The following is a 21145-nucleotide window of genomic DNA, read 5'->3' as shown; positions in this document are numbered from 1 at the left end:
TAATTAATGGTATGAAAATTAATTCTGATGTCCTCATCAAATTAATTTGATGAAACAAATTTTACGGAAAGTCTGTCAAGGGCCTTGCAATCTTGGCATATGTGTTCGTATTATAAAATGTTTATATAATTAGTTACATAAAAGTAGATTCGTACGTGTTACAGTTGCGTTAGTATAACATAATTTAAGTACAGTGCTTTGTGATTTGTTAATATAATATATTTTTGTTTTAAAAGTTGGTGGTCTTAAATTTGAACTGATATACTGGTTAATTTATTGTAATGTGTAATAAGGCGTCGCAAGCAGGTACAGCCAATTGTGATAATTCCTTTAACAATTTACTGGGCCAACAATTATCAAATGTAGATGATGTAAAATTAAAAATAGTATATACATAAAAAAGAAAATAAAAATGTCGCAAAAAAGCTTACAAAATATAAAGAAAAATATCCAACCTACTCATGTAAGTACCTTGCCAATTATTGACAAAAAGGAAACTGTCAAATGTGATTTGAATTTCTAGATTTTATTTGGTTCTGATTGAGGATTCGATATGAAATGTAAATGTTTATAAAATTAAATTTATTTCATATTTATTTGAACTAGTAATTTTAATACGATATATACAAATTAATCGTTTTAAATTTTGGAGAATGTCAGTAGAGTTAAATATTATGCATCCCATACCCCCATCTAAGAACCGCAGCTGACCGAGTAATGCAGCGTTCGTTGAAAGACCCGCGCTGGGTATGCGACCGAGTCCCTCCCTACCAAAGCCAGTCCCAGAATGGCGTGGTTTGTGCCTTGATCGCCCAGCCTGTAACTTATAGAATTTAGCCAGCTTGGGAGTCTTGGGCAAAATACATCACGCCCAATTGGGTATTTTGTCAATTAACTGTGTCCACGCGGTAATTAGAAGCAATTAACTGCAAAACAGTGAATTAAAACTACGAAATAGAGAATCGAACCATCGATTGACGTCGCGAGTGCGTGATAAAAGCACGGTTTACAACACAACAAACTGTAGTGTGGTTAAACTTAACAATGCACATAAAATTTTTAATATTCGTAAATTATGACATCTGAGGTGCAGGAAGTTCGAGTGGAATACGTCGAAAATTCAACCCAGGTGAGTGCCGTCCCTTTGACTGCCGGTAATTTTGTCGTGGTGAAACGAAGCTAGGGCGGGCGGGCCACATGACGTTGCTGTGGGAGTTGCTTTGTCCTGATTTCAGATAGGAGAGGAGGTCGAACCTTCGCTCCGTCCAGAGGTCGGGGCTCATCCTTGGCTTGGATGCCACACTTATTAACTAAATTAGTCTATGGGTGGGTTTTTTGCACCTAACGTCCAATAATAGTCATGTTATACAACTGAAGCAATTTTTTTAATTTTTATTAAGGTCTTTACCCGCTACAACTGTTGCTTCTGAATAAAGAATGCAAGTGATCAAGTTCATGAGCATACCATTGTGTATGTAATGTGATACGTATGTTTTTCACTAGTTTATATAAATTATAACAACATCCTGATATATAAAAATGCGAGGTAGCAGAATTGCATGAATAATGGGTAAAATCGATAGCTCTATTATATTTATATGTTACAGTTTGACAATTATAATGTTATCGGGGGAGAATTGGTAGGTAATACATACCTACATACGTATTACCTACTAGCTTGATCGGAAATAGCTTCGAATTATTCTTATCTATCTTCTCTATTATTCTTCAAATTATTTTAAGGCAATAGAAAATATTCAGTAATGAAATGTAGGTATTAAAAAGAGAGAGAGTTCTATTTCATTAATTTTACATCGACATTCGCGACGACCTTGTTTTTTGTACGAACTCTGCGTAAAGTATGAGCCTCGGGCGTAATGTGTCTCGGTTTAATTAAATCCCAGTCTGCTGTCCAGAAATAATGTTGCAACAAACCTGTAAAATACCGGGAAATTTAAAGGAAGAAATAAGAAACTATTTTTTGCATTTAAGAAAGTTAAAACTGTTTTATTTTTGTATCCTGCGTATCTATCTACATTGGCGTAGCTTCAGTTTTAAAAGGACAAATCGTCACAATTTAAGATATTGAAGAAGATGGTTAATAACAAAAAAAAACACGAATTATAGCAGTGCTGTTATACCTTCATGGTTGTACCGAGGTTATTGCGTTATACCTACCTAGGTATTTTTTATAATACACAATAATTTTTAAATTTGCTTGAACACGAATTCGAGAATCAGTGATGTGCATCGGATTTTACCCTGAGAGGGATAAAATCATAAGGAGAAATTTATCATAAAAAACAATATAGTAGTAGGTATACTGGAAGTAGGTATGGTATATGTACTCTGTACTCTATAATTTTGATTGATTGATTTACAAGAATTTTGGTGAAATCGATCCATTTGCTTCTTCTTAGAATTTCTCATTATAAGAAAAGGAGATTGTTATTTCATTCGAAAAATGAGTCATTTTCAAGTAATTTTAATCTAAAATAAGTTTGTTACCCATACAGTTGAATTAGTCAAAAATAAATCTAAATGTGTTTATTTCACAAAAGTGTTCAAAATAGAATTTGGGTGATTTTTTGAGGGAGAGGGATACTATAAATGTTTAAGGAAAAAGCAAAGAAAATAGGGGGGGGGGGCTTGTATACGCCTCAGTAGGTATGAATTTTATTATACGTTACTATGAAAATGACCACAAAAAACTTAACTTATAGTGAATTATAACAATTTCAAAATACTAATAAATATGTTAATAAATTGAACATGATAAAAATTCATACAACCGACTAATAATTTTTGAAATAAAATCAACATCTCCCAATAATCAGAAAATTCGATTTGAATTTTACTCGTATAGCGTTTAACTAATTTAAAGTATGTCAAAAGTAAAGAAAAATTTAAACATGTATTTAACTCTTCAAAAGCAACAACTTTTTTTCCGAAAACTCTTGTGTGATATTTTGTATCCTTAAAATAACTAACCAGTCGCCCACGGATTAAAGAAATAGTTAGGTACCTACATGTTCGAATAATGGAATGTTATGGAATCATTCCCTTAAAATTTTTAAAAGCCAAAAGGTTTTCGAAAAGAAAAGACAAGATTTTGATCAGCTAAATGCGTGATTAAACTTTCAGGGAGACCCCGTATACAATTCAATAATTTTTGAACAAGTAGGTAGGCACATACCTGCCTACGAATAACCGATCTGCTTTTAACTTCATCCAATAACCACACTCGCCTTAAATATTAATTCCAACTGTTTCATGTGTGTATTTTCGACAACACCCCATATAATCTTAGCAGGTTAATGCTCCGCCCGCTTTATTTACAGGAGGCCAAGCCCACCCCGTCGCCTCTGGCGCTGCTCGCCGCCACCTGCAGCAGAATCGGACCTACCTCAAGTGAAACACCTCCCACAGTCACCATGTCCACTACGCCCTCCCCCACGGTGAAGAGCGTCCCGGTGGCGAGCCCTCAGGTGGTGAGCGTGCCCGTAGGCCTGCCCCAGCAGCTGCAACAGCAACTCCTCCAGCAGCAGGCCGGGGCACAGCTGGTGAGCGCCGCGGCCGCTGCCGGCCAGAATTTGGCATATAATGTAATGCAGCCAATGCAGACCGTCACCGTCGACGGCCAGGAGGCGCTTTTTATACCCGCTATGACCCTTGCAGGTGAGATACCACTACCAGTAAATTCGGATTGTTCTATGACGCGGAGATCATAACATAGGTAGAGATTTTATAGCGCTGCCCGAGTTGTCGATAAAGCGGCAAATAATTGGACTTTGGTGTTGTGCGGAAACTAATGGCGTTATTCTCTAATTTTCTGACAGTGCTATAATTTATAGTGAGATTTTAAGTAAATCTGATTAATACTTTTTGCAATATTATTTTATTTAATTTACCAAAAAAAATTGTTAAAGTTGAAAGTCATCGCTCGCAGTCGCTGTAAATAACTTATATTTTAACAAATACAGGGTATCCCAGAAAGATTGGGACACCGCTCAACTGCGGACTCTTGAGACCATTGGGGAAGTTTCACATTTTTTTTCTTTTCTTATTAAATTCCTTTCATCGTAAAAAGTCAATTGCCACATAAATTTTAAATTTTTAATTAATAGTTTTCCTATAAAAAAATATATAAATTCAAAATAATTATGCACTAAAACGCAGTCTTAAACAAAGACGGCTGACTCTTACGTCACGATCCAGTATCGGTCCAAATTAAACGAGTCGTGTAGAGTCGTGTTCTCTAGTCTGTCTCACTCTTACTTATTTGTGTTTATGCAAACTACGTGTGCCGGATAGATTTTACATTATTTACTTTTACTTAACACAATAATGTTAATAATTTTAAAAATTGTACATTATATGGCTAAAGACTGGATTTGTCCAAGAGCAATCTGATAATTTGTCAAAAATAGATGTTCTATAAAATATGTTTGCATGATTTCTTCCTCATTTTCTCATCCTTTGGTACATTAAATAGTTTGTTGGGGGCAGTTAGTGTTGTGGAACTACACATGGGTACTATAATATTTATGTTCAGACACTGTTATGTTTTTCACGTTCTCGTGTTGTAATTCTGATCCTGAAGCCGCTACGCATTAAAGCTGCCTGGATAGATATTCTGATAATGTTCGTAGTATCTATGAAAATTAACGAAACTTGTCTTTAAATTTATACACTAAAACTAATTACTCAAAACTACTCAGAATTCAATGCGAACACAAACTAATTCAACACAAGATTAAATAACATGCAATGACAGCGCCAGCCTCCCGCGTCTTGACAGTCTTAACACTCATATACCGGATCCTGACGTCACAAATTGCTTGACCAATTAGGGACCGTTTTCGCCCACCTAATTATAATCAATATTTTAATAATTACATATTAATAGTCGAGTTTAAAGGGGTTTTACATATAGAAACATAGCTTTTATAGTAATTTTCTGCACTTTAGATAATTTTTGCTTCAAAAGAAAATTTGATGCAACTTCCTCGAATGTTTATTAGTTGCCCACTTTAAGGCTAAATAAACCAATTTAAATTCAGTAACTTTAATCGTTGAATGCGAAACACTATATTTCTCACTCAATGAAACTTGGTATGTTTGGGTTTTTGGACTAGCTTAATGTGAATACGACCTTATTTTTTATTAAGCAGTCAGTCTTCTGTTTATAGGTATTTTTTTTTGTTCGTAGGGATTTTGGGGAAAAGCATATATTTTTTTTATTAGAATTCAATCAGAAAATTAAAAGTTATAAGCTCCTTTTAAATTTAGAAAAATAGTAGGTAACTAAAAAAATTTCCCATTTTTCGAGTAAATTTAAAGACATTTTTTTGTGAGAAATACCAACCGGAATTAAATGCATTTATCCAAAGTACTCACTGGCGTTGAAATTATAGGGATTTTAGTTACAGTGTTGACAAATTTCTCAACTCCACTGAATTTTTGTCCATAATTAGTTAAATCAAAAGCACGAGTTTTATAAATCTACGTCAAACATCTGAAGAGATATTTGAATAAATGTGAGATATTTTGTTTCAATTTAACTATACTCGGCGGCAGAAATTATAAAGAGTGACTAATACATAATATAAAAACACTATTACCATAATGCGTATAAAATATAAAATGATTTCTATACGATTCAATATTATTTATCTTTGTGCCGCTCGCCATGCACATCGGTAGAATCTATAATCGTGTATAGACTGAGTTACACTGAACGTCGATCTATATTTTATCTCTGTCTTTTGCACTTGGTAGGGAATAGGGAAATGCTTTTTTAGTGGGTGTAAACGGACTTGATTTGCCCGACCTGAGAAACGTCATAGCATAAGCGTAGACGAGGGGTCTAATTCCATGGCTATAATAAATTTATAAATTAAAAAAACACAACTGGGACGTTTTAAAATGCTGTAATAATTAAAATTGATCAAAGTGCCGGTTATAGCAAACCGTAAAAAATATTAGATGTTATGTTTTATTATGTTTTTTCAATATTTTCTATATCTTGTTGCCTTTTACGCAGACACGCCAATGGATTTTCGTTCTTGGCACGCTTCATCCCCCTTACTAGTCCAAGAGCGATGAATCACTATCTATAATTTTGGCCGTCGAGTATACAAAAACTCGACGTGTAAATCAATGCTTGCAAGATTTTTTTATCGTTCTAAAATGTTTTAACTAGAAAATCAATTTTTGGTACACATTTTTGTTCATTTGAATGTATTTTTTTTTCATCTTAAATTGAGTGTGCAAGAAAATAACATATAGGGTGTCATTTTTTTTTATCCCTGCCCTTTTATAATCACCCCATAACTTTCTTTGCGTGCGTTAATAGCAGCCTAATTATCAAATGCATATATTTTTTTTCTATGTATATTTAGTTTTCATTTATTTTTTATGTGTATTATGTGTATTCAGTATTCACACATTTCCAATTACTTTTTGTCTAGTTTTGTTATTGGAATTTTTGTCCGAATTCTGTTGAATTATTTATATTAGGTAGGTATATCTCTTTATTACGCGCAACCATCGAAAATAACGAAATATGTGTTAAAAGGCCAGCATTTTGAAAAAAAATGGACAATTTTGTTGTCTCGACTAGAAAAAAAAAAGACAACAACAAAAAGTTCACATATGTATGTATATAACTGTGCTGAAATATAATACATATTTGAAATAATTCCTTTTTCCACTAATTTCCAATCGAGACTTTTTTGATGGAATTTTATATTAATAATACAGAAGTTTTGTAACACCTTATTTTTGCAATAATAATTAAATGTTAGTACGTTCATGTTATAATGCATTTCAATTTCAGCAAATGATTTCGATTTTATTGGCTAATCAACTGTACGACATGTTCAACAACGAATAGGCCATAAAGTAAGTGTAAATATTAGTTAAGCAAATAGGGGCCCCCATAAAAAGATTATAAATTAAATTAACTTGATAATTATGTCTCTGGCAAATAATGCCAAAATTAGGGAGACATTTTACAGGGTTAAACACAGGCGCGGCTTAAGGAGGGAGGGTACGAGGTCGGGAGGCCTCGGCAAGATCTGGCAAAATGAATTTTAGCTTTTTCTTTAGAATCATACCAAAATGTGTTTAGGTTTTCAAATTTATTATCGTTTTATTAAGAAAAAAGGCCTAGGCCTCACCATAGGTTAAATCCGACCCTGGTATTAATATAAAAATCGAGAATGATGAGATGATTAATGGAAGAAATTAAGATATCAGTGCTTATTAAGTAGAAAAAATGTATTATGATTACCGTTAATTTTAAATTTACAGTTAGGTTTTGCGCCAGAAAAATAATTTACACCCGTCGTTATGATTTGCCATTATGTGTATGTAACTTTCGTAATATTTAAAGTAGCATTTTTTATCGAGTTACGCCTATGTACAGTCTTTCCGAAGTCAGTTGAATATGTAAAAAAACGCCTGGCACTAAAATTTAATGACTTTCATAGACATCCCTAAATAAGTTTTCTGTTAAAGGTAAAAAATTCTAATAATTTGTATATAATGTAGAAAATTTATATTATAATGTTCATTTGGCCAACAACATATTTTAATTATTTATGTCGTCAAACAATTTTATTATATTGATGGTAAATTTCGTTTTGTTCCGTTTCAAAAGGTCTCCAAAATGCCATGTTGTAATAATATTGGTAAACCAAACGTCCCTCTTATTTTTCCCTTTCGCAATTGTAATATGAATGATTAATAGAAGGGTGCCTATAATAAATTAAAATTACCTGAATCACAACAAATTCCGTATTGCTGCACTGCACTGCTGGGCAATTTGTTAACAACTTGTCAACAGCTGAGATTCATTGCCCAGTGGCCCAATGCAGCTGTGTATCAAACTAAGAAGGAAATTAAAATCATTTTTTTAATATACCGATTTTGATATACTTAGGTATATTTTGTAAATAAAAAAGTCGGAAAAGATTATGACATTACTTGTGTAATCGGTAATTAAGACGATGTGCGAAAATAAGTATGTAAATCTTTAATGGGAAAATTATTAATTACTATAATCTAGATAACAAAGAATAGGGTGTGGCAACAATATAATAATTTGACAAATCCCACTTGGGATAATTCTGCTGACCGGAAAAAAGTATACTTAGCATATTTATTACACTCAGGTAGGTATTGGGCGTTTGGATCTACCGAGGGTCGGTACCAACAAATATTGGAATTCTTAAATTCTTGGAAGAGGTTGGACCTTTCTTTAACCCTAGAGTGGCCTGGAATGATGTAAAAAATATTTGTTTCAGTTCTGAACTGACTATCATTAAGGCACTACCGCTCAAGACGAAACGGGATTTAAACAACTTGTAAAGTAATGAACTGGTGGTAACGTGAAGTGGTACAAATTCAAAACTTAAAATGGTTGAAGAAAATACCATTTCAGAAAAAAAGAGACAAGAAACCCTTCAATCAGTAGAAATAAAAAACGGTAACAGTGTAGAAAATAATAGTGATAATGTGGAAGCCACAGATTTTCAAATAGTAGAATGTTCTCAAGAAATGCAATATATTTTTGTGCATACCATCGATGAAGGTATTATTAAATGGTAGACATATAATAACAAAATAACGCATTTATTTTCTTGTACTGTTTGCCTACTTTGTCGTGTATATTTTTATAACAGGCAGTGATAAAATAGTTACAATTAAATATTATAGGGACCTACATAAATTATAATAATCTGAAATCATTTTTATAATTAATAATTTCAAGAATAATCATAGTTGAATCGAAATTTATCAAATTTTGTCTTTTTAGTAAGCACTTAAATCTGTCTAATTTCGTAAATTAATTAAAGGGGCGGATCAATTCGCCGTTACGCCACTGGGTAGGACCAAGTTAAGGCCACCCTAAGTTTCTGTTTATTAGGGAGGCAGAGTCGGAGGATGGGCATACACCATCCTACAAAGAATTTTGCTCGACCTAACGATAATCAATATATGTAGATACATAAGGTATAACCCAGAAACATTAAATACTAAAAATATGGAGGCCCTTGCTCTCCCGGCGAATTTTATTGGCCATTGTAATATTTAGATCTATGTGTGAGATTACAGGATGGTATTAGCTAAATACGTACATTACAGAAATTACAATAATGCATCAACTTTTGAGAAACTAAGTAATTTAATACAGAAATTATTTGTTATAACTTCAGAATGTTATTCTGTGGATTATTTTTAACCAAAAACTTCAACAAACCAAAGGTTTAACGTCACTGGTTTCTAATATACAGGGTGTTGAAGTTTAAAAAACATAATCAGATAATGATTTAACTAATTAACATAAAATTTCGTTAAATCGGTATACAAATCTGTCGACTAACAGCGCAGATAGTGGGAGAGACCTTCATTAAGAACCTCAGAATTTCGATAATATATTTTGGAAGTTAGATAAGTTTATTTTTAAATTTTGTTGTTTTTTAAAAAGGAATCTTCTAATGTAAGTATTCGAAAAAAAAACGGGTAATTTTGAAAATATATTTATTAGATGTTATTTTATATTGAATATAAGTACCACAGTCGAATTCAATTAACTGTGTATTCCACAAAAAAAGGGAATTTTTTGTTTGAAACGCGAATTGGTGACTGTTCTTCATCCTTCTTCTTCATCTAGTGGTTGGTCCTTTAAAAGGTCCCATAGCACTGCGGCCTAATTAGGCCTATTGTGCATCCCACTACTAGTCCTATTCAGTAAGTAGATTTATCCTTTTTACAAAGTCCAAAAGCTTCCTTGCGGACACTTCTCTCAATTCCTTGGGTTCCAAATAGGGTGCGTCATTCTGCTACGTGCAAATCCCGGGCACTCGCCCAGGATATGCAGAGAAGTTTCATCCGCTGATTCACATCCTCGGCAGACTGGACTGTCTACAAGCTTTAGCTTATGTAGATGTTTCCTAAAGTGACAGTGTCCCGTTATGAGTCCTGTCACTCTCCTGAGCCGGATTCTATTCAAGCTCAGTAGCTCATTCGCTCTTCCCTTCGAAGGATACTCCATAAGCTCCTTAGAATGGCTATGTCCTGGCCTTGAAGTCCAGTATCTCCTATGTTCTGGTATTGGTGACTGTTAGTCATCAATAGTCCAAAACAAAAATCAATTTATTTTTTTGGAAGCTGTGTTCTCGTTATTATTCAGACAGTTATAAATTTGTACGGCAATAGAATTTTTGAACTTGAGGGTTACATATTATGTATTTAAAATTTTGTTTTATTTCATTTCGTACTAAACATTTAAAGTTGTTTATTCCTTTCAACTGTTTTAAATCATGGTGCATTTATTTGGTTGGTCTCCTTATCTATTTTATTAGAATACACATTTTTCAGTCTTATAAGTTGAGTTGTTTTTTCCCATGTAACAATAAAAATTTAATGTTTATCTAATGCCAAAAATATCTACTTAGTGGCATCGAAATTCTGGAGTTCTTAATGACAGTGTATCCCAGTATCGCCACTGGTGGCACTGGTTGACATATTAGTATATGAGTTCAGTGAATTCTTGCCTTTAATTAGATAAATTATTAGGTCAAGTTTCATCAATCTAGGATAAACATCTTCAGAGATATTTGAATTAATATGACATTTTGTTTTAAACTTCAGCATCCTGTATCTTGAAAACCAGTAAGTTTAGACCCTTGATTCATCAAGGCTTTTTAATCTAGAATGATCCAAGGAACAACCTCCTAAAGTTATGACACAGACTTAGGAAACATCCTGTATATCCTTAATTATTTTACTAAACACCTAAAAAAATGTTCTTTGTGGACAATGCTAAAAATCATTTGCTGAAAATTTCTGAACAACAAATCACAATATTAGTGACAGGTTTATGACTAGAATTTGTTCATATTATTTTTCCTTGTACACTGAAAAATGTGTTTCTTTTCCCTCAATACTTATCGTATGACTAAATTTTGTGTGAACAAAAGTAACAAATAAACGTTAGGTTGACTTTTTATTTATTTTAAATAATGTTTGTTTAATTAATTTATTCATATTCATTATAGGGGGACAACAACCTCAGCAGATTTTCAGTCCTGGTCAAATAATAAGAGGTCCAAGTGTACTACCCGCGAATATCCAGAACCTCCAAAATCTTCAAAATTTACAAAACCTTCCCACCGTGCAGCTATCCAATGGACAAAGCGTTACTGTCCGACCAACCCTTCCTCAGATGGTGCAGTTTCCCATGCAACAGACCATACCGATACAAGTTCCTATATCGACGGGTAATGGTCAAACCGTCTACCAAACGATACATTTCCCTGTGCAATTGGCAGCCACCGCAGTTCCTAACATTATTCAAGCTCAACCCCAATTTGCAAACATCCTGACGCCCAACGGACAAATTCAACAACTGCAAATTGCCACGTCAGTAGCAGCTCCTCAAACACCCACTTCTGTTGCACAAGGCACGGCCCAGGTGGCTCAATTGGATGCTAATACCCAGCTTACTTTTACGGGAGCGAACGGACAGCAATTTACCGTTATACCAGCGGCGAATTTGCAGCAAGTACGAGGTGCTACAGTTGGAAATTTAGGAAATTTAGGAAATATTATACAAGTGCCTAATATTCAAGCCATACCAAATATACAAAACATACCAGGTAAGAAATAATGAAATTTTTATTAAATTTAGTAACAAATCTCAAGGGACCTAACAAATACATCTAATGTACCCCAAGCTCACTGCAATGCTGACAGTATCAAAAGACATAATAACAAATAAATATATTTATTTAATACGTTAAACATGGAGATAGAACATTAAGGCTCGGTACTTTGAGTCTCGGTTAAGGCTTGATTAATTAATCAGGCGGTTAGACTGTGATTATCCTTTATAAAATAAATCAGTATATGTACAGTACTCGCCTGATCAGTTAATCAAGTTTTAACCCAGACTCAAAGTACTGGGCCTAAGTATATTTGTTTTACAAGATGTCCCAATATTCTGTGTATATGGAACTACCACAAACTATTGGAAATAAAACGGATACCGCAAATTGAGAAATAATGATTGTTTTTTCCAAATCTCTCTAAAACACTTTGTCTGACTTAAATAGAAACAAATAGTATCATTTGTTTCTAGACAACTAAGTATATTTTGTTTGAAAATATAAAGGGTGTACTAGAATATGTGGGCAATCTCTCGGATTTATACATGGGACATTAAAATAACGTGACAAATTCCTATAAAAATTTTCTCTAGAGGGTCCCCCTAAGGAGATACAGACCCTTAAAAGACGCTCCTGAAAATCGGATTTTTTTAATAACTTTTGTAATATTTTGTGTAATTTTATTATTTTTTAATACGATAGACAACAGATAAGACTGCTTAAAAATTGACTAATGAAAACAATTTAGCTTATTTGGTTTGCCAGGGATGGACTAGCTGTAAAACAATGTCAATTTTTTTTTACACCCTTTATGATAAAGGCACAAAAATAATATTTTTAGATAACTTGAACTTTAAACTAAAAATAAACACTCTTGGTTGATATTGATAAAATGGAGTTTTTGAGAAAAAATTATTTTTGTGTAATTATGATTTTAATTACATCCGTAAAGAGAAATAAACCGATGAAATTTGCATTCTTTGTGTCCATTTAGAAAATGACACTTTTATTTACATTTGCTTTGTCCTAAAAATAATTAAATTACACAAAGTACTTTAAAAGTTTAAAAAAAAAAAAATGGATTTTCAAAAGCGTCCTTTAGCATGTCTGTATTTCCTTAGGGGGGACATCTAGAAAATTTTTTTATAGGAATTTGTCATGTTATTTTAACGTCCTCTGTATAAATCGGAGAAATTGTCCATATTCTGGGACACCCTGTATATATACGTTCAGACCATTTATGAGGGTAGTCTGAAAAGTTTCCGACCTAACAAAGATACAAGACATTTTTTCAGAATTTTTTTTTTTTATTTTTCAACATAGTCTCCTTGTAACTCTACACACTTCTCCAAGCGATGCTTCCAATCTCTGTAACCAGTCCAAATAGTACTCGGCGTTTTTCTCTGCAAAATAATTGTTCACGAAGGTGATTGCCTCTTCATTTGACGAAAATCTTTGTCCTCTGAGCGCAATTTTTAGATGAGGGAACAAAAAGAAGTCGCTTGGGGCTAGATCTGGTGAGTAAGGTGGATGGTCAAGCAGTTCAAACCGTAATTCGTGGATTTTCGCCATGGCAACCTCTGAGGTGTGAGATGGTGCGTTGTCTTGGTGAAACAGGATTTTCTTTTTCTGCAAATGTGGCCGTTTTTCCACAAGTCCTGCCTTCAGCGTGTCAAGTAATGATGCATAGTATGCTCCTGTAATGGTTTTTCCTTTTTGAAGATAATCGATTAAAATAACTCCATGACTATCCCAAAAAACAGTCGCCATCACTTTCCCAGACGAAAAAATAGTTTTTGCTTTTTTTGGAGCCGGTTCCCCCTTTGCAGTCCACTGTTTGGACTGTATTTTTGTTTGATCTACAGTAATTAATCGGCGCCAAAACTCGGATTTATTGCGCCTAAAATGCGCATTTAACCTCTGCTATCTCTCTCACTTTAATTCGGCGGTCGTCTAGCACCATTTGGTGAACTTTGGCGATGTTTTCGTCGGTAGTTGCAGTTTTTGGACATCCCAAATGTTCATTGTCTCCCAAACTCTTACGGCCACGTTTAAATTCAGCTGCCCAAAATTTCACTGTGGTAAATGATGGTGCAGAGTCCCATACACAGAATCCAGCTCATCTTTGATTTGCGTAGGCGTATTGCCTTTTAAAAACAAATATTTAATGACAGCTTGAAACTCGATTTTGTCCATTTTCATAAAAACACACATCAACTCACTCAAACGACTGTTACATTACAACTGCGCGTCCAAAATGGCTGAAACTTTGGTGAGTAACTGTCAACAGATGAACAACAAAATTCACTAGCTTTTATTTACAAGTACTGCCATCTTCATGTTGAGGTCGGAAACTTTTCAGACCACCCTCGTATTATCCAAAGGTGGAGAGAGTCTGTGAACCCTCTCGTAGTTGTTGAGTGACTACTTTATTAGGTAGTTGATGTAATTTCAGTTTTCAGCCTTCTTACCCTAATTTAATTTATAATAACTTAAATGTATAAAGTAATTAATAACCACAACAAAAAAAATCTGAGAAATGCTCAAAGCCGGAATTACTGGGAGTCACAGAAAAAGCTAGGTACCCTATCATAATACGGTAAATTCGAACATGCTGCCCCCCTTGAAAGGTCTTAGTTTCAACTAAAATATAAATAATCTAACAGTAAAACTGAACACTAATACAAATTTTAGATAATTCAATACATGGGAAAAACGCACAGTCTGAACACTGAACATTTTATGGTAGAACCATTTGCAGTTTTACCAGACACAACTCGGATTATTCCATCTGTCTCAGGGTGGAGTTCCATAATGCTCCCACTTTTTCATTCATATATTATCTCCTTTTATGACTACCAGTACTCCAAATTTTAACATATCATGAACATTTTTTCTCCGTTTCATCCTAGTTTGTAATTCGCACATATATTTCTTACACCATCGTTATCAAGTGTTGGGACATCTATTTTGTTTTAGATGTTGGATAAATTAGAATTTTTATCTACAAGAGAAAGTGTTAATTCTGTTCCCTCACATTGATACATTCCTTCGTTGTATACTCGTCGCTGACTGTACTTGTCTTCATTTTTTTATGGATTTCTGTCACATACGACATCTTCTAGTTCATATTTTATGAGGAATTTATGTTTTACAATGTTTCCACTATGGATTAATACCTGCTATTTCAATTTTAGGACTTGGCAATGTTCAAGTAATAACCCAACAAGCCGCAGCACCCCAAATAGCAGTAGGCCAACATATCCAACAAGATCCCAACGATCCCAGTAAGTGGCAAGTGATCCCTAATGTTACAGCCACTGCCCAACCCGCTACCACCGCCCCTTTAACCCCTGGTGTTGTCGTCACAACGTCACCAACAGATCCAAACAACACCACGCCGACCAACGATCCAAATGGGGATGGACTGCAAAAACAGAGGGTTCGAAGAGTGGCTTGCACATGTCCAAACTGTAGGGAAGGTGAACGGCATTCAGACAGAAAAAAACAACACATATGTCATATACCCGGCTGCAATAAAGTTTACGGGAAGACCAGTCACTTAAGAGCACACTTGCGGTGGCACACGGGGGAAAGGCCGTTTGTGTGCACCTGGTTGTTTTGTGGGAAACGATTTACAAGATCTGATGAGTTGCAAAGGCATAGGAGAACCCATACGGGGGAAAAGAGGTTTCAGTGCAATGAGTGTAGCAAGAAATTTATGCGGTCAGACCACTTGTCGAAACATTTGAAGACCCATCAAAAGCAACGGATAATGGTATGTTAGTTTTTATTAAAACATATTTTGTAGAGAAGCATTCTTGTATGTTACAAAGAAGCTTTTTATTTTATTTTCAATTTTTTTTCACTATTAATTTTTTATTATTTCTCTTTTGCTTTTGCATTTCTTTAGTGGTATTAAGCTAATTCAGATTACATCCAAAAAGTTTAGTAAACTGAAATCAAATGAAGTTATATACAGGGTGTAACTTTGAATGGAGGTCATATTTGTACAGAGGCTACTTTGACCTTTCCAAACACAAATGTTTGTTTTTTTTTCAAATTTCGTCATGAAAGCAGCATGTATAGCTGTTAAATCTCATCTTTCTTGATTCATACATGTTTATTTATATCACACAGAAATTTAATATTTAAGGTAGAAACACACTATCATCACTAAGGACCTAAGTAAATTAACAACTTGTAAGGTTTTATACTTATACTACATAGAGATAATTCACTAAATAGTATTTTAAATTTGACTACAAAATCAATTGTAATAAAAATATGCACTATAATATATTCTATTTTGATTCTGTAAAAAGATAATACATCACATAGAAAGTCGTGACATAAGTGTATTACAAATACCTTCTAAACAGATACACTGAAAACTAGAATAAATGTAATAAAATGAAGTGGCAACATATTCCACCTCTCGTTTCATTGGAATTAATGTTGGCCTGTTTTTGCCTGTCTACCACCATGTTGATGTGTTATATCAGGTGCAAAGTCAACTTGTATATTCCAATCGTGTAAACAATGACGGCAAAATTATTGGTCAAAATGAATTGAACATTTTTGCCAAATATAAGTTTACATACAGAATCGGACCTCACACATATAACAGTTTTTATTTCGTACATATTGTGATTTAATTTTGATGTTGTTTTGGATTAATTTACGATGTCTAAAACAAATTTGACTGATGAAATGACTGAATAAGAAAAAAGAGTAGAACATACACTGTATTTTGTTTAGAACTGTTTCATTTCTTATTAGTACCTGTTTTAACTTTCCTAAATGTGTCCCTGCCTACTTTTATGGTCTTCTTATCTACTTCGATGGAATATGTAAAGTGACATTAAATTAGGACAATGTCAGAAGTCATTGCATTCACAATAGGATTTGCAATTAAACACTGCTTTAAAAGATAGTAATAATTTTTTTTATTAAAAATTAAAATTATTTTAACAGATAATTCAAATCAATCAGATTAGTAAGTATTTTTATTTATTTTTCTATTATAGATATTCTCTAAACAAATTAGTTTTACTTAAGCCCCCACTAGACGGTCAATATTATTGTAGTGTGATTTGCTATATTTTGACCCACCATTAACTTTTTTGTTAGTTGTTATATACAGTGTTCCATTTAAATTAACAAAGTTAACATCCGCAGCAATTTTGTTTGGACTTTGTTTTTCAAATAACATTTCGAGACATTCATAAAAAATTGTGCAACTTTTGTATTTTACATTTTTTTATAACTCTTAAAACAAAAAGTTAAAGGGGAGGTCAAAATATAGTGAATCACCCTGTACAATATTTCATATTGAACAATAATATTGACCGCCTAGGTATTATATTGAAAGATTGGGCAATATATTGAGTGAATCAAAAATAGTTTGATTTTTATTCTACAATGTGGAATATATTGTATCGTCTGTGGATAATATTGCGTAATATCTGTTAAGTTGTGTATCAAAATAAATGTAGTGCAGTGTCACTCGACATGTTCGCTTAGGAAGTACAGTCGTTACGATATCAGTTGGAACCGCATAAAAACATTTAACTCATAAACACTATGGAATCCATAAGCGTCCAAAAAATGTTGTCCTGTCTCGTTTAGAAATACTATATTCCGAGATATATTCCTATTTAGTTGACGATATTCTCGAATTTTTTGTAAATAATCTTCCCGAAGTGCAACTATATGTCGTGATTCTATAATTACCATACGATTGTCAAGTTTTTTATGTTTAAAATCGCATTCTAATAAAACATGTTGTAAAGTATCTAAAGATTTATAATTATAATCAGGATAATCGCTTAATTTATCTCGAATCATGTTTAAAGTAGGAACTTTATTTTCTTTATACATATAAATTGTGTGCCGTATTACATCTCTGGCAAAATCATCAATATTCTTTAATTTTGTATTTTTCCGTTTCTTCTTTGTACCGTGATTAACAACGTCTCCTTTTTTAATTACGCGATAAATTGTCGTTTTTGATATCTCAGTTAATTCGCTAATCCGTTTCCTAATTTCTTTATCACATTGTTCACTATTTTCTCTTTTCAAAAATTCATATATATTTAAAATAATACGTTGACTTGGTTCGTGTAAATTTTTGTTTTTAAACTGAGTTTGTTTGGACGCTTTGGACAAAAACCGGCTCGACTATTTGGGGATTTTCTCGGGTTATTTCGTTATCTTCTCAAAGGGTCTCCAGAAAGCCATGCTAAATTACTAGATAATTACATATAATATTTATTTTAATAACTATTATCCTTTCCTGGTTACGATATGAACAAATATTAATATTAACTAATAATTAATAATACGTATTATACCAACAAATATACCATGCCAAGCACTGCTCTCTACGGCACTGACAAAGCCAAGTGAGCCGCGTTTGACACCAAACTAATTATAGAATACCATGCAAAAAATTATTTACGATCTAGTGGACCAATACAGGTTTGCTTTGACGACAAGCGCGCCGCCTTCGATTCTACATGTTCCAATTGATATCGTTAACAACTATACCAGAGGTGAAATAAATTATTGCACGATAATATTGACCGTCTAGGGGGCCTTAACAATCATTAGTATGGTATGACTATCCACATACCAGTATTAATATTGTGAAAACACCAGAATATATTATTTGGTGTTTTGTCCACATTGACATAAAAAAATATGTGGTGACTAAAATAACATATTGCAAAGTCATTCAAAAGCAATCTGTTTTTATCAATCACTTTGTTAGTTTCATACAGTCGGTTTGAAAAGGTAACAATTGGCAACACTGATAAAACTCTGGTCCAAGTGTTGTCCAATGGCGGCATACATAAGACAGTTTAAAGTACAATATAGTTTAAAAACAAATTATAACTCAACTATTTATTTGATTTAAAAAAATAATTTCAGATTAATATTCTGGGGAACACGTACTGTTACTACTAAAAAATTAACCACCATAAACTTACACCCTGTATAGGATATCGATGGTATAAGTTCCATATATTCAATATGTAACAAAATACTACTAAATAACACAAAATACTGTTCATTTCAAAGAAATTTAAAAAATAAGGTTTTCTGTTTGATTTGGCGACACCATGGATATGGTAAACATGATACAGAGCCTTCATAAATGAGCCACCTGATCAATAATTTTGTTTTCTTCACATTGGCAATTAAATTTCGTTGAAATAAAAACATTAAGATCAAGGTTATATTAAAAAAGACTATTCTATTTCATTGGCTGTGATTGGTGTAATTTTTTAGGAGATTCTATTCAACCAATCAGCGATCGCATTATTTTGAGCGTAGACGTAACGGTTTGTCATTGTTCATTCACGAATCATTCAGCAGTCACTCGGCTTGTAAACATTTATGAAGGCTCTGTATATCGATACTCTACTAACTTTGTTTGATGAGAATTTAAGAACACTTTTAGAATTAATTTGAATTACATTAATAACATTAACGTAAAGTAAAAGTTAACCTTAATTGGCAAGCATGCTAAAGCGACTTTTTTCAAAATATTTAATGTAAAATGAATAAATCTATTACCACCAAAGTGTAATACAAAATAAATATTAAGACAAAACAAATACGTATACGGATTAGATTGGTTTTTGCAATATTTATTTTTATTTTAGTATTAAGTTATGTTTGCATGATATTTTGAGTTGAAGCATATTTATGTATATTACAGCGGCAAGAGGTATTAGACCAAGACGAGGATGACACTTGGGATCAAGAACAACCTCAACCCCAAGCACAACAGCAACCAGAGAGCGAAATGAAATCAGTTTGGATTGCAGATACTAAAAACAATATTAAATATGCTATCACGCGTGTTAATTATTCACAGGTAGTTAATTTCATAAATTTCTTAGACTTCCTTATTTATAGAATTACTGTAATTGCCGAGCGGAAACGTTTAACTCAGTAAACATTTGTAATTAGTCCCAAATAACAATTTTTTGTTATACGACAAATTGTAGTAACTATTACAAAAAACTCTCGTGATAAAAAATATGTTTGAGTAGACCTCTCAAAGATTTTCCTAAACAGACTAAATGTTGCTTTAATGACTTCCCCTTTCACTACCGTTAAATTTTAAAAGCATTTGTTGCTTTACTACGTTTTAAAAAGGATTTTCTTTGTTTCAGGAAGCTGCGACGTCTACCCAATCGGTGTCATCGGACAGTTCGAGTAATGAAGAAAAGATGATGATAACGATAAGCACGTCAGAGGCTGATGAATTAATAATTGCCGATCCGCTGGATAGCTGAGCACAATTATTTATAGTAGATCCTACAGATTGTTTACTAATTTGAAATTTTACGATTGTTTAATTGAGTTTGACTATTTATTGTACATATTAATATGTATAGTGATTTGTACAGAGTATTAATATATATTTTTTCAAAATCAAATGTTTTATTTAAACGTGGTTGATAATAAAAAAAAATTCACTCGATTTCCTAACATAGTAACTTTGTAAATAAAAAGAGTTGATTCTGTTTGTTGATTATGTATAGTTAAGACTTCTCAAAATTTTAATTCAGGGATATTGGTCAAGTGGCCACTGCCAGAGTTGATGCAGATTTGGGCTTGGTTTAGCAGTTTCCGTAACTTTTCAAAACTTCTGGAGATAAATTCTCCAGTTGTCAAATGTTTTCCTTTAGGGCTGCCAAGGTCTTCGTATAGACCCCTAACATCTAAAAGAAATTTGGATAGCTCAAATCGGGTAATCTTCCAGGCCAATGCAAATCGCTAAAAGGAGAATGTCTATTGTCGCTTGTGCAGTGTTCTCCAACCTCAATTTGTCAATTTGCGGCATATGCAGATTTTAAGAGCCCCATGATGATTTTCATTGGAAAATTATTCTCATCATGGTCAAGGTTTAGTTTGGCTGTAATTTATATATGACTGGTAGTCTCAGGCACCATTTGCTTTTTGTGAAATTTATCAAAATTCATTGTAAAGATAGTTTATTGATGTCCAATTGTATAGCCTGTCCATGTTCAAGGCTCCTCTTGGACTGAAGGCTACTCTCAGGATGCTACTGTCCTGTATTGTGCCAAACTCGTCAAAACGAATGGATAAAAGCCGTAGTGTTTGCCGGGTTGGTGCCACACAACCAGAAAATCGACGATAAAATTCAAGTTGAGCCAAAAAGTCATAATTTTGGTATTGCAATGCGAAATATGTATAAACATGCTATTATACTTAACAATCATCATTGACATTTATTATTTATTCAGTATTTTTATTAATTACTTATGTTTCTACTTCTACTAACAAAACTAAATTAAACTTTGAGTTTCTTCTTAAAAACCTTTAACTTGTTTTTTTATTAAACACTTTCAATATACTTATGTTTATTTCAATGTTTTTGAATCGTAGTTTTCTTCCAATAATAATTATTAATAATCATTAATCAT

General features: G+C 33.1%; 1 protein-coding gene across 1 annotated transcript; it reads left to right on the top strand.

The window, feature by feature from the left end:
• Positions 1 to 797: 797 nt before the first annotated feature.
• Positions 798 to 20100, top strand: LOC108910244 (transcription factor Sp4-like). Its single transcript, XM_018714801.1, has 6 exons — positions 798 to 1129; positions 3342 to 3678; positions 11070 to 11669; positions 14876 to 15456; positions 19408 to 19566; positions 19868 to 20100. Exons 1-6 carry the CDS (start codon positions 1076 to 1078, stop codon positions 19988 to 19990), a joined length of 1854 nt encoding a protein of 617 aa, XP_018570317.1. The 5' UTR covers positions 798 to 1075; the 3' UTR covers positions 19991 to 20100.
• The last annotated feature ends 1045 nt before the right edge of the window (positions 20101 to 21145 follow it).

This window comes from Anoplophora glabripennis, unplaced genomic scaffold (genome assembly GCF_000390285.2).
Source record: "Anoplophora glabripennis isolate ALB-LARVAE unplaced genomic scaffold, Agla_2.0 scaffold409, whole genome shotgun sequence".
In the NCBI taxonomy this organism is placed as follows: Eukaryota; Metazoa; Arthropoda; class Insecta; order Coleoptera; family Cerambycidae; genus Anoplophora; species Anoplophora glabripennis.
This window is presented reverse-complemented; position numbering and strand designations above follow the sequence as displayed.